Genomic DNA, 25,273 nt, shown 5'->3' with positions numbered 1-25,273 from the left:
ATTGCTCTTGCGGTGGTTCATTTTTGCCGTGTTCCTGAGTTGTTTAAGGCTAGCTGCCTGCGAAGAGGGTCAGTTTGTCTCAGTCACCATCTGATACTGACGGAGGATGAATGTGCTCCCCAAAGCACGGTCCTCCGTGCGCCGTCTTCTGATGGATGGACGGTTTTTTTTTGTGGAGGGGTTGGGAATCGAACCCATGACCTTCCGCTTATGAAGCGAAAGCGTAACCTCAAGGCTACGGACCCCCCTAAGTAGCCTATGTTGGGTGAATGAATTTTCTAAATCGTCAGTGTCATTGAAGGCTCTAAATGCGGGAAGTGCAGCGGGAAACAGAGCATTTTTCTACAGTTATTTAGGGTTGCCCTTAGCAACGGGTGTTTTGCAATTTTCAAGGCTTTTTGCCAACAGCAGCGATGAGCGTGAGTTTAGCTGACTGTGATTGACTGTAGAGTGAATTTCAGAATTTTTCCCAATCCTGATTCTGATTGATTTCATGGAGAAATTTTTGAGCTCAAAAAACTTATTTTCTTTTCCATTATTCGTTTGAGATGGCACCTTTGAAAATTATTCTGCATATTTTTGTTTCTACTGCTTCCTTCCTTCTAGAGATATAGTTAGTCATTCCTCAAGATATTCTTTTGAAAATGCTCCTGATACCTTTGTTGTGATTCGCGAACTACTATCTATGAGCTCCATCAAAGCTTCATCCAAAAAAAAATTTTCTTTTCCAGACATTTTTCTGGAAATTCTTGATGGCATGCAACCTTAGACTAATCGAGAAATCCCATGTAACTACTAGCCCGCTTTTATGGCCGTGTAGGGCATGTCAGCTGTATAATAGCCCTATAGTTGTACGCATGGGGAATCAAAGTGCTATTTGGTTACTTGGGATATGTCAAAGATATTTCTGAGAACTCCTGCAAGAGTTCTTTCACAGATTCTTACAGTAACTTAAGTATTTTCATTCTGGATTTTTTTACAGAATCTACATTAGGCTTATTTATGATCATTCTTTCAAATTTCACCAGAAACCGCTAAGGGGATTATTCCAGAAATTCAATCAGGAATATCACTAGGAACATCCAAGCATTGTCTTAGTTTTTTCCAAGAAATTGATCCATGGATTCTACAAAATAATTTGCCTCAAATTATTTTTACACATTATCTTAGTAATTTCATTCCAAATACTGTATATTTGAACTCCTTCAAAGAAGTTTTTAGAGGAAACTATTATGGATTACCTAGTCACAATTATCAATCACTCTGTTTGACATGTAATTCAAATGGAAATGACCCATAATAGTGTGACCACTGTACCTCTGATAATTTTCCAAGATTTTTTTTCAGGAATTCTGGAGACCTGTGCGCAAAAATACTTTTGTAGGCTTCGTGGCCGTGCGGTTAGCGGCGTCAATCGTTTAAGCGTATCGTGCCATGAAGTGTGGGTTCGATTCCCGCTCCAGTCGGTAGACTTTTCGTCAAACGAAAAATTCATCATTGGGCTACTGGGTTTTTCGTGTTGTCCGTTGCCTAATGTTTGTGGTCGTTCAGTTTGCGCAGCCTTTTAGCTGAAGACGGTGTAAATTGTCATTTTTTTTATATATTTTTAATCGGCGGCGGCGTACATCGGCGTGGAGAAAATTGGACATCAAAATGTATAAAAATAGTCTTATTTTTTCTGTCGTTACGAACAAGCCTATTTCTTAGATAAGTTTTCTACAAGCACTTCCAAATTCTTGATAACAAATTCCAGAAACATCCCCTGATGAAATATTAACAGAATATATTTAGAAATTTCATTCAATATTTAGAAATTTTATTCATTATGTCCATCAGAAATACAATTAAAAATCGAGTCAGTATTCTTGTTAGTATTACTGAAGGAGTTCTGCGATGAATCCCAAGACCCTATCTTAGAGGAAATCGTTCCGGAATCCCAAGAGAAGTTTTTGGACGAGTCCCTGAAGAAACGCATTGAACATTTTCTGGAAAAAGTCTTGAAGTGTTACCTAAGGAACTATATTGAAGTATCCCTTTTTTTAAGAGTCTTAGAGTGGCTCTTAAACAAATCTATGGATTAGTTCTTAAAACACAAATAAGATTTTTTCCATAAATTTCCTGATGAAAAAAAAAATATATAGGAAACTTGAAAAACTTTTGGAGATATAAGGATTTTACTTTTTTGGTAGTATTGATGTGGAGTAATTTATGAACTAGAGCATCATGATCATGTTTGAACAAATTGACATTGTAACATAGGCAGACTTGATAGAAAGTCCTCTGCGATGCAAAGAGGAGGCGATTTTGCCGTTTTTTCAGAGGAGAAAAAATTGAACACAAAATTGTCAACACAGATTCTCAAGCGATTCGAGTGAGAGTGCAAAAAAGTTCGAGGATTTTTTCTGACACTTTCTCTTTCTTGTTGCGATGCTCACTTTAATTCACGCTTCAAAAGAATTCTTGAGCGTCCCGCCCGAACATGGCAGTTCTTGTGGAGTTGTGAGAGCATTCTTTTTTTGTGGAATTTTACTCTGGTGCAGTGAATCAATTGTCACCCAACTCGCAGCAACAAAGACATTGTCATCTCACGCTATGTCTGAACCAGACAATTATAAAAATCGAATGTACATCGGATTTTTTCTCGCTAGAGTTTAGTATTTGGGTTATATTTTCATAATCGGAAAGTTTTAAAATATTCCATCGGTGAAATTTTGATTTTTATCACTTTTTAGCCGTTTTTCATACAAAATCCCATGAAAATCAGGTTTTCGACGCATTTCAGCCCATACAAAATGTATGGAAAAATTTTCACCGATAGAATATTTTAAAACCTTCCGATTATGAAAATATAGACCAAATACTGATCTCTAGCGAGAAAAAATCCGATGTACATTCGATTTTTATAATCGTCTGGTTCAGACATCTCCTATGCTTGTTGTAACAATTTTGTTCCGCAACATCAGTTTATCACCACTTGAGCAGAATATGACAAAAATCGATCACCACGTGCGCAGCGATTTTCTGGGCCTTGCATTGCAATTTTCGATAACTTTCTCCGTGTTAGTAAACATTGACACATTATCAAACAGCATCCATAAAACAAATTCAGTTTTGTGTTTAAAATAACTGATTAATCGCTAGTTGAAAAGGTTGCCTGCTGGGATTATCATGACAATTTTGCTTTTGATTGTATCCTTAACCGCAACAGTTGGGACAAACGGTTGTGAACGAGCTTGCTTTGTTGTTTGTTTTTCGTCTGTATTGATGACAATTTGATTCACTGCTCTGATCAATTTTCGTTGCCTCTCTGCTTAGCATTTTTTCGCTTCCTCGCAAAGAGGCAAAGACAACACGCTGCTCTAGAGTATGTCACCAAACTCTGATGATGTTGAAGAGTATTATCAAGCCTGATCATAAGCGATATATTTTTATGTGCATGTGAAATGTAAAGGGATCTGTGAATTAGCTACAGGAGTCCTGGAAACAATTCTGAAAGAGCACAACAGTTGGCCGTCCATAAACCACGTGGTCAATTTTTTGTTGTTTTTCACATCCCTCCCTCTACCTCGTGGTATTCAGTCCATACAAATGTTTTGAAATTTGTATGGACCGTGAGCATGAATCCGTTTAGGTATTCCAGAATAAATCTTTAAAGAATTTCTGGAAGGTTTTAAGATGCAGTTAATAGAGAAATTCCTCGAAAGTCACTGGAGAAAAATATTGAGAGGAATTATTGGATAAATTCGGATAAATTTCTGTAAGAATCCCTACACGCTCAAAAAAGAGTTCTGCAAAACGAAAACGGTCAAAAATACACCGTGAACTACCATCGTATTTATATGAACGTTCTCGGAACTAGGCAACACGTTCAGATAAGCATTAAGTAGTTCACGGTGTATTTTTGCTCGTTGACGAGTTCATGTCTGCTGTTCACGGATACGAGAACGGATTTTTTTTTTCTGTGAATAGGAAATCCTTAAGCAACATTGCATTATTTTGTAGAGCTTTTTTTTTTAAATTATCAAATTATTATTAGCCGAAAATTGGCGTGAAAATGCAAAATCGGTGGCGTATTGCTGATTGGCGTATGGCGCGCCGCCGTTACCTCATTCGGCGTCATGATAAAAAATAGATCGGCGGCAACGCTCAGGTCTACCTGGAGTTCTCTTGAGAAGTTCCCAAAAAGTTTTCCAAAAATTCTTATATAAAATTCGGAAACTTCCAAAAAAGCCTTCAGAAAAATAATTATAGAAATCTAGTGCTACACTTAATTTAATTGTGTACATGAATCACACCTAAGGCGTATCGCATTGATTTGTTCAGGCATTAATACTGTGATTTTTGTAGGAGTAAGTCTCAGTTTGCTCAAAATATTCAAACAGAAATTATTTCAAAGATGATTTAGAAATAATTTCATAGATTTTTTTCAGGACTTCGTGTAATACTCACTTCAGGTTTTACTATAGTATCATTTATCTATGAATACATCTAAAAATGAATATCGAAAAATCTTCTGAAGAATTCAATGGAAATCTCTTGGGAAAGAAGAGATTTCCTAAAATAAAACTCCTGGACAAAATTGCAAAGCATTATTGGGAAAATGTGTCAACAAATCTCGAGGATTTTTTTTCAAATTACATTACAAGAAGATGCAATACCCATAGCTACTATTTTGAAGGAGATTCAAAAGAAATTCATGGAGATATCCTTATATGAGTCTCTGTAGGAATTTTGATGGTGAAAAAATGAAAGATTTTTTATGTTAATGTAAATATCCTAGAAGGTATGCCTTGAAGAATTTCTGTTAGAAATACTAACGAAAATAGAGATTGTCTCAGAAAAAAATGTTTTTTTTTTCTGAATAAACGTTTGGTAAAATGTAAATATAAATTTCATTAAAGAATCTCCAGATAAATTCATCTAGAAAATAAAATAATAGAAGTAACCTCGATACGCTTTATGGCAGAGTCCTTTAAAAATACAATGAGTAATATCTAAAGAAATATCTTGAGAACATCTCAATAAAAAGTTAAGATGAAATTTGAAAGAATATATTAAAGAAATGGCCTCATATTCCACCCTGCTCACTGTAGAAAAAAGGAGGGTTGATGTCCATCATATTTTAAAGACTCATTGAAAAAGGTTCCATAAGTTGTGTGTAGAGATAGTTTTGAGTGATATTTGTGAATGAACTTTTAAGGTAGCTTCTATAGCTAAAAGTAAATATACCTATTTATCACATTTTCCCCTACATCAATAAAACTGGGTTCATGAGAGAGCTGACGGGGTTCGCCCCCACAATGAATCATGTTTGTATTTTTAGATTACACGTTCGCAAAAGTTGCGCGAAAACATAACACACTTACCTACTCACCCAGTGAGTTTCGGTATGTCTAGCAATGCTTTTTGTGGAGATCCTCAGTTTGTTTTGTGTGATTTGGCTTCCCTTTATCTTGGCAATAATTTAATGTCACAACATTTACTGCCAGTTTCTTTTGGCGAACGGCCCAGAACATTTACATGGCTGAATCAAATGCTATAAATGCAACAGTTGCGCCATTAATTGATTCGTCTAAGGGTAAATAACATAACGTAAATGCTTGGCGGTTTTTTGATGCGACGTTTCGAATAAATGGATGAGAAGCTAGATCTAAACTAACCAGAGTCAATTCACTCTTCCTGGCCCAACGAATCCAGAAAATTGTACCGTTCTCCCAAACAGTTGAAGCGGCCACTTGAGACGCTACTTCGTACCATCCTACGACTGCTGAAGCCGACATTTGTCTGCCATCTATCCATCAAGCGTGGTGTCACGTCGCGTAGTGTCTCTTGCCGCCGCCTCTTCAAAGCCCGCAAACAGCGTGGAAAGATTAATGAGACCGTTACCGGATCAAGAGCGCACACCTCAACGCTAGACAGATCACCACCAAGAAGTGAAATGCGCGAACCACCTTACCGGCGACGCACACTATAGTTGTTGGTTAGCGGAGTTTGGGGCAAATGTGTGTGATAATATATGAGAAGCTTCAAAACTAATACTTGTACAATTTCTTTTTATTTCGAAAGGCAGTGCTTATTAGAAGATGGGAAACTAAATCATTGTGCTAAATTGGTAGATTTGATAAGTTTTGGATGAAGTAAGAGAACGATTTGCTTAATACGGTACACTTGCCCCAAACTCCGCTAACTCATTTCATCGTCAATGTGTCGCCTCGCGTTGGTATTGTGGACGTTCGAAGCGCGTCAACTAGCGCCCATAACAATAAATTTAATTGCCAAACATCAACGGCAAAGGCAACCGCACACGCGATCACCGTGTCCAAGAAGACAAGAGGGTCAGATCATGGTCTTCGTCGCGTCGGAGTGTTTATTTGTTTACATTAGAGAGCCGTGCTTTTGCCACCGCAAACAAGAGCCGGAGTAGTACCGAAACGAGCTTCCAGTTTGGCAGACCCTTAGGTTCGTGCCCTTGAAATTGCGCGTCTGGTAGCGTCGTACGGTGTCTTTGTACTTAAACATACCCCAATGCGAGAATGTAAGTACAAGGACTGGAATACGGGTTATATTGAAGTACAAGATGTATATTGTTAGGTGCTTGAGCCTGCGCGTGTTGAAGTTGTACTGAGCTATAGATAGTATAAAATATATTTTGCAAAAAGGTTATGATTGATGGGAAAATGATTGGAACTAATTGAACCAACTACGTAAACAACTTGTTTTTGATAACAAATCAACACACAAATTTCAATACACTTTGAAGCTGCATTACTGACAACAACATCGGGTACGTGGGACAAAGTCGACGGTTTGACGAGGAGTTCTTGCAGATTCTGGAGAAGAATAATGCAGCGCTGGCGGTCATGATGCAGCCATGGATTCGGTAGAACGTGAAGCGTTATGGACCGAAAAGGCGACAGCAGACCCTCCTCTTTCGGGAGAAAAAACGCCAATTGGAGGAAGCGGAGTGCGGGAAGATGGAACAGCTGTGCCGGTCTTAAGAAACATGAAAGTTCTAATAGAAGCTCAACGCATCCCGCAATGGCTTCGTGCTACGAGTCGAGATATACAGGGATAAAGATGATTGCATCTGCTCAGACAAACGCGAGGTGATTGAAAGGTGGCAGCAGCACTTCGATTAACACCTGAATGGTGCGATAGTGCAGGGAATGAGAATCAAGACAACGGAGGAAATGTATACGTCAGTACTGCGGACGGTGCAAACCCACTAAACTGATATAGTGTGAAAAATTGTGTGAAAGTTTTAGGCTACCAATGTTATTTATGTAGCATCAATATAATGTTCAATCCTATTGAATAAATTCCATCACGATTATGAACATGGCTCGAACTTTTGTACACACTATCAATTTGAGAAAAGGAAACAGTGGAAAAACAAATCCAAAACTAACGATAGTTTCCGACAAGAAGCAAGCATGAAAGGAAGTAACACCGCATATGCTGCTATAATGATCTAAATTTAAATCGAATTCTGATTCGATACACACCACAACTCATTTTCCCCGTATCGTGAACCAAATGGCCCATAACCCGCGAGGACCAGAAACACATCACGGCGGTTCTGTTCTGGTGGTTATGTAGTCGAAAAACACAACAAGGTTGAACAACGGTGGGCGTCTTCACCCACCGCGACGTGAGAGAATCAAACAACAAACCGACGAAAATAGAATCAACGGACAGCTTCCATCCGCCATCCCGCACACAATCTCGTAATGTTAGTACCTACCGTAAAATTACTAGATTGTGTAGTTTATTGAAAAATTACTTGAAAAGCTAGTTACAATAGTGATCGTAGAACAGATTGTTTATAACCGTTTCATGGTACATATTCGAATGATATTTTCGATTCCAACAAAAATAGTTCTAACCTGAAGTGTCATACTAACACTCTTAACTTTAGCATTAGATTTGCTTATGATGAAGATGAATCGAAACCAAACCTAAAATTTTCAAGAGTACGAATCTGGAGACTTAGACATCCGTTTGAACTGAAAACTTAATCGATTAATCATAAGCTGGTGATGACCAATCGATGACGTTTTCAGCTCAAACGGATGTTCGGTTCTCCAGATTTGTGCTGTTCAAAATTTGAGTTTTGGCATCGATTCATCTTCCCCTTAACTGATTAACAGAAATTTTGTTACTTCACTCAGTAAGTGTCCCTTACTATCAAAGTTACATCATCAAAGACACCCCGTTTTACGGTATGTAAGTAATGTATAGTTCCGTCCTTACCTGTTGTGCAACCGGCTCCAAGATGCTCTCGATCGTTTTCGTGTGAAACACAGGCATCTTGCTGGCTCAGTGTGAAATTGCGTTTATTTTGTACTAAAAATCCTCCAGCCTTCCTCCCGTTTGGTCACCGGAAGAGGGGGTGGTTCCGCCCCACGCGGTTCTCCTCTCTCAGACGGTTCGCGCTTGCGAACGGGGAAAACAATTTCCAACCCGCGATGCGATGCCCTGAAATGGGAAGGGAAAACAAATGGTTATTGCAAACGGTTATGGCTTTCTTATGCGGTCGGTCGGTGATCGTCTTGGCCTACAGAGTGCGAGAGAACGTCCTCGGCTCAGCTGGTTGAGCTCTATGAAATCGCGAGTAATTCATAATGTGGTCAACTTAATTAAAATTAATATCCCAAACCTCCCTCAGCAGAACGCGTAGAGCAATGGTTTTCAACATTGGAGCAAAAAACGTATACTTGAAGAAATCTGAATCAGATATCTGTAGTATCTAGTTAAACAAAATATTATGTCTCTGAAACGGGGAATGAAGTTTATCAAAATTTCAAAAGGGATGCACGGAATGAAAAACATTGAAAACCACTGGCGTACAAGAAGCGTCTCCTCGCGTCTGTGTCGCTCAAACACACCATGACTCATCCGGTCGAGCACTTTGGAAATTATAATCACTTAATAAACTAACGGACGTTTCTTTGATCTTCTTTGGGCGATTTTCGTTTGTGACACGCGTGTGTTCTGCTGGAATTTCCCAACGCAGCAGCGGAAGTGGACGGCAGACAGCAAACCGCCGAAACTAACGTGAACGAAGTGGATATGACGAATCGAAATTAGCTGACTGTTGCGGGATAGCGTGTCATCGACGATGGATCAGTCATAGAGGTAATGAGGCTTGTTATAAGCATTGTTGAATTCCTACCATATAATCTTAGATTTGGAACGGAGGTGATTGAATGTTTATGGCACCACTTAGTGGTGGAATTCTGAGCACATGCCATTTCTCCACATTTTCCACATGACATGGGAGAGATAAAAATGTTCAACAGCGATGCAAAGTGCGAACATCATGAAATTTTCAAGACAAATTGAAAAAAGTTTATCAGTAGGGGGCTGTCCATTTATTACGTAAGACATTTTTCGGGGTTTTTCAACCCCCCCTCCCCCCATAGTAAGATTTTTTGTATGAAAATTAAAAATAAATTGTATGGCGCGTAAGAAATCTCTGACCCCCCCTCCCCCCATAAACCCTTACGTAATTAATGGACCGCCCCTAGGTTTCAAAATGATTCACTCCACGCTTAGCATTTCTAACCAAAGCATTTCATTATGTCGAAAAAACTATTTTGTAAATGTCCACAGGTTCTTCAGAAAATCATGGAATTGAAGCTTTTAAGGTGATTATAAAACGAAGCCAAACTTTGAATTTTCATGTGCACAAGACTGGAGAATCTGACAGCAGTTCGCGTTGAAAATCAATCAAATTGCTTGCTTGCTAGTGGTGACTAATAGGATAAATTTTCAACGTGGAGCGTTATTTGGTTCTCAAGGCTTGTGTTCTTGAAAATTTGAAGTGTGGCTTCGTTCTATAATCACCTTAATATCTCAACGACACATTTAATATTAACATCTTAACCGTCGGATTGTTCATCTCAATTTTGTTCAGCATTTTATTTCAATGTTTGACTTTCGATGTAGTGAGTGGACATTTTGCAAATGTGTGAAGATGGTAGTTATTGGTACTACTGAAAGAATTAGAGTCGATTATCATCTGTTAGTTAGCACATTGAGTTACATTCTGTGAATTAGTATAATTAAATTTAAAGATTTTTGAGAAATTTGTTTCTATCTTTATTAACGAGATTTTTAACCCTAGGCTAATTTATCCCGGGACCAACGGGTTTACTTCCCTTCCGAAGGAAGTCGTCACTATAACTTTTTACGTCATAAGGGACTATCTCAGGGATGGGATTCGATCCCAGGTCCTGAGAGGCGTGTGTTCTAAAAACTACACTAGGTCCGTCCTCACCTTTAACAATTATTTATCGACTCACTTTAAACTAAATCTCGACTCATTCATTCAATTTAGCAAAGACATTTGTATTTGCAAGATAAATCAACATATGATAAGTACTTGGGATTGCTAAAGGGGGCAGGATCCATCATCAATTTGAGAAAATTTTATCCATTCAAAATCATGACAGTTTACATGAAAATGCATTCACTGTATTCTATTCTCCAACCCAAACACAGTAGACACATTTTCGTCGAATAGATTTTAACTTTGAACAGAACAACTGCTCTTAATGTTTCGATGATTACGATGACGAATCTTTGAACGTTAATGTGGTTGTTTTGTTAATAGTAGTATCACAATTCATTGTAACTAGCAGTACCGACGCCGGCTGTGCCCCAATGCAGATTAATTCGAGATTAGTAAAAGCCGTTTTGTTCTCTGCACTTCCACTGGAAGTTGGAAATATAGCACAGGGTTGTTTTGTAGCATTCGTTATCAAAAACGACACAGTAATCAACACTATGATTTAATACACGATACCGATATAAAATGATCTATCTACTCGGGCCATTGGAGAATTCGTTCTCAATTAATTTTGAAGCACGAACAAAGCAAGCGAAACATCCCATCTGTAGCGATCCATGATCGGCAATGTTTCGCAAGTTTAGACAAGCTGATAAATAACAGTAACGGACATCGAGGGTAGTGGACGATTCAAATATGACGTCCATCGTTTTCCGGGATTTCTAGATCCCTCTCCCCTCTCTGTCACGCTTTTTCCAATACCTTATAAGGTACCGCGGGGCTAGTGAGAATACGGGGTAAGTGGGGCGTTTCGTCATAGCTCACTTAGGAAAAGTTTTTCATAGGGGTATTCTTCTGGAAAGTTGAAGATACAATGACAAGGAATGTATTTAGTACTAAACATATTGTTATTTTTATTACCATGTGGTTCATGTAACAGTTGTCAGTTCAGCGCCATTTTCAACTTGCATGATAAATTGTGACACGTTTCACGTCTTGCATTGACTCGCAAAAAATAAATGTGTTAAAAATCGAATTTCCATCTTTAAGCTACAATTTTAAGTATTATTACAAGCTGCTAACGATAAACCAGTATTTTGTTTTCATTTCATACGAAATTTTCGATGGTCTATCTTACCCCAAAATATGTTTGTACCCGGGGTAAGTGGGACCTATCAAAACAAAAACCAGAATCAAAACTTTTCGTATACGTTTCATACATTTTCCTAGAGAGTAACACTAAAACATTCAAACAAACGATTTTTATCAAAAGAGATCAATCTCAAATTACGTAATTGCATGAGAGAGAGAGAAGAAAAGTGTAATCAATCTTAATTTTTTTAATTTGTTTTTTATTTTTGAAATACGACTTCAAAATTGAACAAACACAAAGATAAAATTTGAAATGCATCATGAGAACGATTACTTTTCAATTTTATTTGAACTTTATTTGTTATTTCAACCAAATTAAGAAGTGATGGAAAACAATTCCACCCCATTAAGTGATTTTCTGCCATGCATATGTATAAATAACAAGAAAACATATTTATAATTTCGTCAATTTTTGATTGTTTATGTGGTACAATTTAACTATCAACTTATAAATGATATATTTTGAACATCCTCTTTACGCTTTTATAGAGGAATTTTCAGTTAATATTAAATATGAAGTAGTTTGATGACGATATAACAATAAATCTAATATTACCGAATAATTTCATGCCTTTTACACTAATGCACGGTAATAGGAACCATACATACTGAGAGGGATCCATTCACCGTGCATTTGGGTTTCGACTGAAACATAATATAAAATTCTAATTTGCATAAAAACTCATTGCTCATACGATGAAATACATCTTACTAATAGTATGCACAATGAAAACTTGTTGAAATTTAGAAAAAAAAATCATACTCTATCAATAAAATGAAAAAATGTGAATTTTTGGTGTTTCTACTAAGAGTTTTGAATAATCTTATTATCAAACAGAATTTACATGATTTTTACTACATAATCTAGGTTTTTCAAAATGCTTTGTGACAAAAACTACTTCATTTAATCAATTTTATCTTATTTTGCTGACAAAAAAATAATTTGTGAAAATTGTATGAATATTCTGTAGGAATTTGTATATGTGCACGGTGAATGGAGGCCGCACGGTGACTGGTGACTTAACGGTATATGGGTCCGTTTGCACGGGGCCTCATAAAAAAAACAACGACCACGCCGGTCCATTACATCCGCTACATTAGTTCTGACATGACGTCCGTAGTCGAAACTATTCGCTCTAACGAAGGTACGGTGCTGCCATCTGAAAAAAGTGTAATCTAGGCGAGAAACGTCGAAAATTTAACCGGGCAAGGTATAGGAGGTGAAATTTCAAATGCTTATATAAAATTATTTACAATAGCTATTTAAATTCTTTCCAGTACATGTTGATAAATTTTTGATGGGCTTCGTTATAGACACATTATTTTGATTTTTACATTTTTTCCTCAATATTCTGCGGATTCTATAGCTTATCATTAAGCTAACTCCGTACACTTAACAGAATTTAATTAAGTTATGTTTTGATTTTTTTAGAAGCATTTGAAAATTGAATTCCTATCCTTTGCCATGTAAAGAAATCGGAGCTTCACGCATAGGGTTAACTGTGGTAATTGAATTGCCTTCGTCATCGCGAATATAAACAAATTGAAATGGAATCAAATTTATACTTATAAGTTGGATAAAAGTTGATTGAAAGGGGAGTTAGGGTCAATTTTACCCGATTTGAGCCACTGACCTACCGGAAGACCTCCAAACCGCTGGAAATATACGGAAAACTAGACATCCAGACGATTTCACTCTAACTAAAACGAAAACAATTCGTCATGAAAACTAAAAGATTTGCGGAAACCATTATTATTGTGACTAATATTACATCCGTGATACCAGAACATGCCAGGCCTCCCTTGGGTCCTGAACAGAAAAAAAAATCCTAGCTGCAGCAATGATGATTACTTAATTTTCGAGATTCCGTTGTTCCAATATTAAAATTTCTAGCGAAAACCGAAAGTACTACCGAAATCTCAAAACTTTAACTATTTTGGAGTTTGAGCAGAACGATGCGTTTAATGCTGTATCCTGAATGTTTTACTGGAAACAGAGTCTACACTGGCTGACAGATGGATATGAAAAGTTCGATTGATTTTAAGAGTAAATTTCGACGGTTAACATATAGGTATTAAACACCGTCAGTATATCAAATGGTAATCATTATGGGGCCTTCCTTAGCCGAGTGGTTAGAGTCCGCGACTACAAAGCAAAGCCAATCTACAGTCCGGTCGGTCCAGAATTTTTTCGTAGTGGTCTTTCCTGGGCATAGAGCATAATCGTACCTGCCACACGATATACAAATGCGAAAATGGCAATTTGGCAAAGAAAACTTTCAGTTAATAACTGTGGAAGTGCTCATAAAAACACTTAAGCTGAGAAGCAGGCTCTGTCCCAGTGAGGACATAATGCCAAGAAGAAGAAGATGTCGTTTAGTTTTAGATTTTAGTCAATCAAAAATCCATTGTATCTTTGCCTCAAATCAAATTCTACTAGTTTTTTCAACATTTCAGTTCCAATTGAATGAATCACAATGAAAAATATGTGATTTTTATATATAAATACAGATATTTTGGACATGGTACACTTACCCCCACTTTTTGATGGGGTGGGGTAAGTGGATCAAGTATTATTATCATTTATTGGCAGACTGCTTACGATAATTTGAATAAGTGTAAATACTCGCAAATATTGTTTTGTTTCTACTTTTGCTCATTACTAGCTCAAATTTGTCTAATAGACTATAGAAAATTTGAATTAATACACCTACAAATTATTTTAATATTTCTGGTACAAGAAAATATAAAAGAACGAATATTGCAAAACTCAAACAAAACTTTTCGTGGTTTATTAAAGCAGAGTTGCAAAAGAGCAAAATATACAACTTTTCCAATTGAAAACATATTATCTTACCTTATTTGACCATCTAAATTGTTCTAGACAGATGATACAAATAAATTGATAAATAGAATAAGAACATTTCAGTTTGTTACACAAAAATAGATGTAACTAATATTTTTAAACTACCAGTGTTTTTCAAAAACTTCGTTAGGAATAATTCTACAATTCTTCAGTTTAACTTTTGTAAATATATAGAAGAATTTTATCCAAATAATTCTAGCTACATTGTTTTTTTTTTTTTTTTTTTTTTTTTTGTTGGAATAAGTATGAACTTGTGTGAACTAATGTATTAATATTTTCATTAATAAAATAAAGACTTTTTTTATTTTTAAGTATTAAAACATGACATAACTAGCACTAATAACAAGAATAAGAGCAATATCATTCTTAGTATACATAATTACACCATATATGTTTTGAGAATAGATTTTTTTTTAGTGGTGATCCACTTATCCCACCATGGTGGAGTAAGTGGATTATTTGGCGCAAATTTTCAAGTCCCTCATACTCAATAAATAAAAATCAGAAAAATCTAAATAAATGACGATTTTAAGTATATTAGTCCCTCATTTGCTATCCACAGAAAAAAGTTTGAATTACATTATTTACGTAAGCTGTACATAATAATGAAGCTGACTATTGATTTTTCTGTATCCACTTACCCCACGGTACCTTACTTCAAGCAGATTATGCCGAATCAGCTCCTGCTGCTGACAATTAATAGATCACAGATAGAGCAATCTTCTAAAGAACGCTCAAACTGTTTTGTTATACGAGTAACCTTATGCCATGCTGAAAACCGCAATTCACAACGCAGCATATGGTGGAGTAGCTACCGTCCTGAAATAAGACCCAAGTCGTGTCTGAATTCGAAAACATCTGCAATCCCGTTATTTGCACAAGTACAAAGCCCGTCATGACAGTGACAGACACCAGATCAAGAGAAGAAGCTTTATTCAGAGAAAAGTGTTGATTGCGCCTCAACCGCGTCACCGGTGCCCGGCTAAGTAACGTTGAATAATGAGGTATGTACTCTTTAATAGCGGTTTTGTTGTTCCATTCTCCATCTTCAAGGATGCGCTGATTGATGCACAAACAAACTCCAAGTCGCTTTGAAACGTCGCTCGTTAGCATGTCAGACCGTCGTCGTCGTCGATCTCACAACGGTATGAACGTTACTTAGGATAATTAATCGAATCTGCCACTGGCTTGCCGATCTCAGTCTAGTTAACTGGATATCCTCCATAAAAATTAATGATAAGCCACGTTAAAGACCTCAATCCAATTTCAATTAGCATGCGTCACCGGTCAAATATGGTCACGGCGCGCAGGCAGCAGAGCGTAGGTAAGCGCCTGAATGAACTCACTACAAACGGTTCTACACACGTCTACTGTCTTCTACTTTACGCGAACGGCGCACAGTGCTGCGTCCTTTGGACAAAAATGAGAAAATCTACTATTGTATAGTACCATTTCAACCGGATTGTAGCAAAATATATCACAAAAATAATAATTTTTTTTCGACTTTTGTTCCAATGTTTCATCATTGGATTATCTATGTAACTCATTAGTACTATACCAAGAAGGACGCTTCAGAATCAATTATTTTTTTTATTTTGAATCCTCTGCAGAGCTTTCTTCCTGGTATTAGAAGAGCTAGTCCATATTGGTACATCATACAACATGTCTGGCCTGAAAATTTGTTTGAAGGTCAAGAACAGTTTCGATTTTCTGTGTATTTGTTACATTTGGCTTGAATGCCCTCAAAGTGATTTTTGAAAGTTTAATTTTTATCTAACATGCGCCCCTAGATACTTAACTATATCTGGAACCCCTCTCATCGTGACAACATGTCTACTTCAAGTTTTCAAATAAACAGCTTTTGTTTTATGTGGGAATATTATTAGTTGAGTTTTGGAAGCATTAGGAGAAGTCTTCCATTTTACAAGTACGAAAAAAATATTTTTGCAATCTACTACAGATGACACGCAGGCTTCATCTTTTGGTGGAGAGACCTGTGTCATCTGCAAACAAAGATTTTTTGGAATCCCTGAGATAAGTCAGATGTACAAACATTGTATGTATAATATTGGTCCCAAAATGCAGAATTGAGGAACACCAGCTCTTACAGAAAGTATTTCAGACTTGGAGTTCTGATAATTAACCTTAATTAATTATCTGTACGATTTACATATAATTTTGGATCTGGTCAATATTTAAAAATGACTTTTGGCCACCACGATTAACCTTATACCCCTTAGTTTACCGTCATCTCCATTTTCTTAGCCCCAACCATATGGGTTTTCAAAATGGGTAGCATTACCCTTCCGTGTGGCGTCTCCCCACCCAGTGGCAGGCAGTGTGTTTCCATTTCTGTGTTGTTGGTTTAAGTCAACAAATCGTATCAACTTCACACCTTACTCGGTGCGCGCGATTGGTTTTCGGTCCAGATATTCCAAGTCTCAGAGTGCTCCACACGGGGGGCTTACACAGTTCTCCAATAAAAGCGATGACGGCATCGACGAGCGAAACTTCCTGTTACAGGCTGCCTGCCCCCTCACATATTGTGCAGTTCGATTGACGGAGCCTAACCGAGACAAATTCCACGAATTCCAGTGCACACTGGTCCAGGAAGCTAATTTAGGCGGACATGAGGTTTTCGTCAAGATTTGTTGATTTTAGAGCCATAGTTTCTTCTGAGAATATGTTCAGAATTTTCAGTACTACAAAATGTACGGATCAAAAAATTTTTTACGGAGATCGCAAGAGTGACGTATACGCCAACTTTTTTTATTTTAACGAATCGTAAGTTGGTATGTTCAGCAAAGTTGTAGCAAATGATCATAGAATCAACTTTGCCGAACAAACTTTTTCTCGATTTTGCTCAAGAGCCAAGATAATTAAATATTTTTAATAAAAAATCGTTTTTTGCTCTTATGTGTTTTATTTTTTAGTTTTATCGGCCTACTATGTTCTACAAAGTTTTTATACTCATCATTTGCTACAACTTTGCTGAACATACCAAAGTTGTATTTCTTATGGTTTTCATGTTATTTGAGTTTTTCATCTTAAAATTAGCTATTTTGTATGCCTTGTATTTCAACTATGAGCACCTCAAAAAAATATATCTTTCCACCAAATGATTTTGCAGTCTTTCAAGTACCTGTGAGAAAAATTTGGAGAAGATGATATTTTTCTATTTCGTTTAAAATCGATTTTACTAATAGACGATATGAGATAAATCCATATTTATTGAATATTCATACATGTTAAACTCACAAAAGTCATGGCTACCTAAGCATATCAAACCAAATGTAACACGTGTATTTATATAGAAATATAAAGTACATCGTTTTTCAGTTGTTTTCGATTAACTTGGAAGCTTCTGCAAGAAATTCAACGTCTTTTCCTCTACCAGTATTTAATCTATTCCTAAGCAAGATCACCGGATTGGAAGTCAACATAAGCCGTATAAAATACATATACAAAATTTACAGTCCGATCGAATTCTATAGCATGATTTTCCCAGAATCTTCTGATGGATTTATTCCGCATTTTTTATGCTTCTACGGCGGCATGCCGGACAACATCACTCCTTGCGAAAGTAGTTTTTGCACCGTTGGAGAGAGTACGTACCAATCGTAGAACTGGCGATACTAACAGTGCGTTTCTGAAAAAACTGTTCAAATGCCTCCTCGTTAATCTTCCGATTAAAGTTGACTACTTTTAAAATTATTGAGATCCGTAAAAAGAAGTTATTACAAGTGCGGAAACGATAACAAAAGTGCGCAATTGAATCAAATCGGGTACGTGTTTTCGAGGGACTTATTCTTCGTAAATCGAAGAATAAGTGCTCTGAAGACACCAGCAGGATTCAATACAATCCCTTACTTTTATTCACACTTTCGCACTTATGAGGCCGTACTTCGCAGTTGAGGGCTTTTCGTGGCGATCCTTTAGAATGCTGTTACATTTACTGATACGTCTACAACTATTGCACGGAAGTGGTGTTGTCCGGCATGCCGCATTACCAAAGAAAACCACGTGGAATCCATCAGAAGATGCTGGGAAAACCATGCCACAGAATTCAATCGGACTGTAAATTTTGTATATGTATTTTATACGGCTTATGTTGACTTCCAACCCGGTGATCTTGCTTAGGAATAGATTAAATACTGGTAGAGGAAAAGGCGTTGAATTTCTTGCAGAAGCTTCCAAGTTAATCGAAAACAACTGAAAAACGATGTACTTTATATTACTATATAAATACACGTGTTACATTTGGTTTGATATGCTTAGGTAGCCATGACTTTTGTGAGTTGAACATGTATGAATATTCAATAAATATGGATTTATCTCAAATCATCTACTAGTAAAATTGATTTTAAACGAGATAGAAAAATATCATCTTCTCCAAATTTTGCTCACAGGTACTTGAAAGACTGCAAAAGCATTTGGTGGAAAGATATATTTTTTTGAGGTGCTCATAGTTGAGACACAAGGCATACAAAATAGCTAATTTTAAGATGAAAAACTCAAATAACATGTAAACCATAAGAAATACAACTTTGGTATGTTCAGCAAAGTTGTAGCAAATGATGAGTATAAAAACTTTGTAGAACATAGTAGGCCGATAAAACCAAAAAATAAAACACTTAAGAGCAAAAAACGATTTTTTATTAAAAATATTTAATTATCTCGGCTTTTAAGCAAAACTGAGAAAAAGTTTGTTCGGCAAAGTTGTTTCTCTGATCATTTGCTACAACTTTGCTGAACATACCAACTTACGATTCGTTAAAATAAAAAAAGTTGGCGTATACGTCACTCTTGCGATCACCGTAAAAATTTTTTTGTTCCGTACATTTTGTAGTACTTAAAATTCTGAACATATTCTCAGAAATAACTATGGCTCTAAAATCAATAAATCTTGACGAAAACCTCATGTCCGCCTAAATTAGCTTCCTGGACCAGTGTGCAGTGTCCATCAATCGCTGATTGTGGGCGTTCCGTGGAAATGTCACATCATAAGTATATGCATACGATATTGGTCGTTGATTTGAGCCGAAGTTATTCTCGACTCGATGATTTGACCTGAATTTTTATAGCACTTCAAGATGTTCGAGATCGATAGCATGAAATTAATTTGCTCGTAATGCAGGGTTGGTAGCGGCTAAATGCCTTAAAAATAGAATAGATACCACATGCTGAAAAAAGAGACCAAAATAAGAACACCAAGAAATTATTAAGGAATTGAGGGATTAACAAGCGACCAAACAGGAATCAAGAAAATAAAAATTAAACTAAACGGAATCAGTTTGTATTTAATCAGGATATAAATATTAGAGAATCCAATATTTCACTAAGAATATTTCAAAGAAATCCATGACAAAAGGTTGAGAAGACAGTCAAGAGAACAAAAGATCGAAGAACAAAAAGAAGGGACAAAATGTCGAAAAACTTGGTATTAGAAAAAGAAAAACATCCTACACTGAACCTATTCGATGTGTTTCTGCTGAGTCATTGATTGATTAAACGACATTGAATGCCAATGAAAGGTAAGTTCAATGTTTATACACAAAATAATTAAATAAATAATTTGAACTCAAATTATGTTTTTCGACTATTGTAGTAGAATTATTTATAAGATATAAAATAAATCTTTTAACAATGCACTAAATGATCTATAATCACGAACAAAACCAATAATATTTTTCTGAATGTTGCATAAAATTCATTGAAAACATTTATTAACTCCTAAATACATTACCACCATAAGTATGGAATCACATCACTAAGTATTATTAGCTGGTTTGCAAAATATTGCAGCAAACAAAGTTTGGCATCACCTAAAACTATAATATTTATTATGTAATATCTCGGAATCCTCGCTTTCTACAACGTTGCGGTCTTCAACAAAGTCGTTTAGATGCCTCATGGCGATCATTAGGTCAATTTTTAGTGCGTAATTTTTGTATAGTCTCGTTGTTTGGTCATATTCTAGCAGGCTCTAGCTCATGACCATGGCCACCTAGAAAGATCGAAGACACGAAACTTATTCAGAAGCTTGAAAGCAATTTGATGCAGCTCTGTTTGGTTACCAATCTTGCTGCTAGCGCCACTGTGTGGATGTAATTTGGTCATATTCCAGCAAACTCTAACTTATGATCCGGTCCATCTAGAACATTCGTGTTTTCAGCAAACCTGTTTAGATAAGACAGCACAGTATATCTATGTTTCTCCATATAAAGCAGTGGTAAAAGTAATGGTTAACTTTCGAAAGTTGAAAATCTGACTTAAGTAATTTTGTGAATTTGGATTTTAAACACATTAAAAGTAAAAACCGAGTAGATTCAAAGGGAAATGTATAGAATGTTGTCTTTGAAACACGATGAATCGATGACGAATATTCGTTTGCTATTCGGAGGTAAAGTTGTTTTAATACTTTTTCAAGAATTTCTCCAGGAATTTATCCAGTGAGTCTTTTATCGATTTCCCAATGATTTCTTCCAACATTTCCGTTTAGGACTTATTCAAGAATTCAATCAGTAATTTCTCCAGAAATGATAACAGAGATTCCTTAGCATTTGCTTCAAAGTTATGGTTCAAGATTTCAACCAGAAATTATCTAAGAGTACCTTCAGAAACTACTTTGAAGATTCCTCGTTAAATTTCTTCAGGAAGTCAAGCAGAGAATTTGACTTGAAATTTCCTAAAAAATATTTTGGGAATGTCTCCAGGGCATAGTGAAGAAACTTCCCCAGAAAGTTTTAGAAATTACCTCAACCGAGAGGTAATTAGAGAGAATTTTTATAAATTAAACTCTGATAAAACTTTTAAACAAATTCCTAATGAACTGTGAAAGAACTTCTAGATTCTCGAGGAGGTCTGGGAGGGTTTTATTTGTATATTTTTTGATAATTAACGAAAAAAGGATTCAAATCCCCGGATATCATCCTGTTGTATTTTTTAAGGGATTTATTGAGAAATGTGGTACGGAGTTCGTGAAAAAAATATGAAGGAATGATCTGAGAAATAACCGGAATAATTGTTGTAGTATTTGCTGGTGTGAAACCTTTTGATGAATCTATGGAGATTTTATTTGAGAAATAAATCGGAAATTGTCTGGAAACAGTTGCTGGAAAATGAAATAATCTTGGTATAGCCCATGAAGAAATATTTCGAAGACCTACTAGAGCAGTGATTTCCAAAGTAGGCGAAATAACCCCCTCAAGGTGTCAACATTTTTGACTCAAGAGAAACAGAGACTCCCGGCTAACTTTTTGGAAGAATTCAGGTGAAAATTCCGTAGATATTTCAAACGGAAAATGAAAACTAAATCTGAGAAAAGTTTTGAAGATTCTGGCAAAACCTAGAAAGTGACTTTGGGAAAAATGTTGTGTCCGAAATATTTCGATAAATATTGACAAAAACCAGGACCAATATCTGGCAGGCCTGCTGAATAAATTACCAGTGAACTTTGTGCAGTAATCTACGACTATAGAAGGGATCCTAAATGAACCTCCTTAAAGAACATCATCAAAACTCCTCCGGAGCCAGAGATGATTAGCAATAACCACCAAATAATTCAAACAGTTTGTCAGAAACTCGTTTAGGACTTCAAAAGCGAGTACTAATTCTGCTAGTAATCATTTCAGAAATAACTTTAGAAATTACAACATACAAACTATACATATTTCCACTGATTAACCACTTGACACTGTTTTTTACACGACTTTGGTCAGCTATTTATATACAAAAAACACGTTTCTATGATGCATACTTGAACATTGTTGGATGATAATAATTATTCAAAAGTGATATCAATGGCTAACGTCAAACCTACCTGTTCATGCAGCAACAAATATGCGTTTTTATATCGTTTATTGTTTGCTTTATAATCTAAGTATGCAAAATTAGTCATTTTCAGGGTCGTAGATCAGATAAACGTGTGGTTACGAATCACCACTGAGTGATATGATATTTTTTCAAAACCTAATTTATTTATTGAAACGTTCAGTTGAAATATAGATGTTTTAAGTATGCATGTAATCATTTCCTAATTTTTCATACACGACATTCATCTAATTCGTTTTGATTCGAGTTTATCAATAATCAGTTGTGTTCTGGAGTGATTGCTGTATATTTTTAAGAAATGGTTTAATTTTACAGAAATTGTACCACATATTTAGCTTAAGTTTCTATTTCGTTTGTATTTGAACTTTGAATTTAGTCAGGATTTTTTTTTTCAGAATGTTGCTGAAATTCATTAACGATTTTTGCCACAATTTTGTCTTCAACCAAAAATTTTCTCTCGATTTATTCCACAGATGTGTTGAGAATTGATTCAAGTAATTCTATGCATTTATATCAGTGTGCAGTGTTGGGAATGGTAATAGTAGTAGGCTTGAATGTCGAGAAAGTCACGTGAATCTCATCAAGCACCCAAGTAACCGTACAGCTGTATATAGTTGCATCAATATCACTTTATATGCTTCTATAAAATATGGCATATAAAGTCATACTGCATTACATGTCTCATTAATGCAGTATTAAAGTGGAAAAGGGCGCTATTAAAGTGTAAATACGGCTACATTTCCTAGCTCTATGTTAGCAATTGCTAAAGTATAGTTACGGCCTGTACCGTATAAAAGCTTTAGCCAAAGTGTATTTAATGCATGAAGAAAAGGATCAAAAATAGAAACACAAAACAATTTTTTTGTTCGTTGGATGTCAGGTCAGCGTTGCTTTTTTTGGTATGATTCATATGTGTATTTTGTTTACTTCCTTTGGTGGGATTTGAACCTAAATTAAATGTGTGATGTTTTCGATGACTCGTCGCGCCTATCCTCCGGACCATGAATGCTGCATGTCTTGGCCGGGAAAATTGTGCAACTTCAAGTAGCGCCCTTTCGTTGCCAGTGATAAATACTGTCGATTTCACTCCAAGTTGGACCGTCCCAAGTGTGTAAGCTCCTTCAAAGTGTGGAAGCAGCTCAGGGTTACGTCAAATCATGATGGTGTTTTTAGTGCACTTTTTCCTTGTGGTTCAAGGAACAAGTGTAACGAATACGTTTTAATGATCCGATGCACGTGTGCACCCTTGTTTATCACACTTTTTTGCACTCTATAATTTTTGTGATAGTCCAATTTGGGGTGAAGTGTGCAATAAGTAAGTGGACACGACTGTTGCACTTCCAAGTTTACCACGGCTGTCGCTTTTTTGCTGTTGAGATTTTGTTTTGTTTTCATTGTGTGGGGCTAAATCTTCACGTTTTATGTATCGTTTTAGCGCCTCGGCAAATTGAATCGTCGATAGCCGTGTGGTGTACGCACGGGCCTATCAATCGTAAGGTTTTTGGTTCAATTCCAGGTTGTTGTTTATTTTTTTGTTTTCAAATTCTGGTTTCTCGTAATAAAAATCTACGAATTTCAACAAGATTTCTTGTGGCGAATTTTCATAAGGGATATTTAAGTATTTCTTTATCCTATTTGCCTGAGTGAGGGAAGGTTTGACGATAAATAGAGCAATGAAATCTTGCCATTTTTGTTGCGATGAAGCATTAAGTAAGATGATGCAATGAAGCATTGAATGGTGACCGTATATCACTCATTAATGCACATTTCATTGCTACAATAAAACAATGCTACATTGCATTCATAAATTGGAATTAAAGCATTACTGCACGCATATTGCAGAATAAAAGCAATGATGCATTGCACTCGTTGAATTAAAGTTAAAATACGGTAATACCTTAATGCTTGTGGTTACTTGGGCAGCCTATGTTGAGTTCATGATTTTCTAAATCATTAGTGTCATTGAAGGCTCGAAATGCAAGAAATGCACCGGGAAACAGAACATTTTTCTACAGTAGTTTTAGGTTGCCCTTAGCAACATGTGTTTTGCTACTTTCAGGGCATTTGGCCAACAGCAGCGATTTGATTTGATTTGCTTGACTACTGTAGAGTGAATTTCAAGATTTTTCCCAACCCTGCTAGTGTGTTCCTCATGAACAGGAATTTTGCTAACAATTCTATCACAAGTTTGTGAACCGTGGGTCATGTATTTGATTTTTTTTTTTGGTTTTTTTTTTAACGGAAATCAGATATATAAAAAAGTAACCTATTTTAAGCTATTGATCGTCTCGAAAATAATTAAATAAGTGAAATTTCCAATGCACCATCTTTTTGTCTCATCCCGGATAGCTAATTATTTAAGATTTGAAATTACTGCAGTTGTCTACATTCTGAATTCACCTAATACAGGTCGGACTCGATTATCCGGAGTATCGATTTTTTTCCACTCCTGATAATCTAATCCTCCGGATAATCGAATCATTGAAAGAAAAATTAAAATCTGCGATAAAAGAACCTAAATATTATCTTTTTTCGTTGTTTTACTTATACTGTAAACCCCCGTTAATTTGAACAGTACCTCATGCAAACCATCGGGGTTCATTTTTAATATGAGCATCTAGTCACCCTAGAAACGGTTTTCTGGTTACCTCTTTCACTGTTTTGTTTTGATTCTGCGTACCGTTCCACAGCGTTCCATCTCACTTCACTCCGTTCCATAGTGATTATCACGCCCAATGGTATGGATGCCCTAGTGTAGATGTAGTTGTGAACCTTAGAGGAAAACAATATGCACTCTGTCTCGAAAAACACCCAGAATCCGGGTGTAAATTTTTCAAATTGGGTAATATTTCCATATGCATTTTGATGAGTCTGGAAAGCGTGTGCAAGTTTCTTTGAGGAAAACAAAAACAAACTTTGTATGACGAGCGAATGCTATTCTACGTGTGTTCAAATGTCACTAAGCTCTATAAGCTATATGACGTTTGAACCATTTTTAATCTGAACGGTGTGCAAATTAGCGTGGTACAAAAATTTGTCCGACATACACAAAAAAACACTTTTTCAAACCCCCCTTTTCTTACCTAGGTCCAAAACTGCCAATATTGTATATTGTAATACTAAATTAT

At 36.2% G+C, this 25,273-nt stretch overlaps 1 protein-coding gene across 1 annotated transcript in view; it reads right to left on the bottom strand.

The window, feature by feature from the left end:
- Window positions 1–25,273, bottom strand: part of LOC5567126 (vinculin) — a 65,659-nt gene that overhangs the window by 18,813 nt on the left and 21,573 nt on the right. Inside the window, exon 2 of the mRNA XM_001651498.2 lies at window positions 8,254–8,478. Coding sequence (XP_001651548.1) covers window positions 8,254–8,310 — 57 coding nt within the window. The 5' untranslated portion in view covers window positions 8,311–8,478. The remainder of the gene's footprint in view (window positions 1–8,253; window positions 8,479–25,273) is intronic.

Source organism: Aedes aegypti, chromosome 2 (genome assembly GCF_002204515.2).
Source record: "Aedes aegypti strain LVP_AGWG chromosome 2, AaegL5.0 Primary Assembly, whole genome shotgun sequence".
In the NCBI taxonomy this organism is placed as follows: domain Eukaryota; kingdom Metazoa; phylum Arthropoda; class Insecta; order Diptera; family Culicidae; genus Aedes; species Aedes aegypti.
Note: the sequence above shows the minus strand (reverse complement) of the source record. Positions and strands in the feature narration are given on the sequence as shown.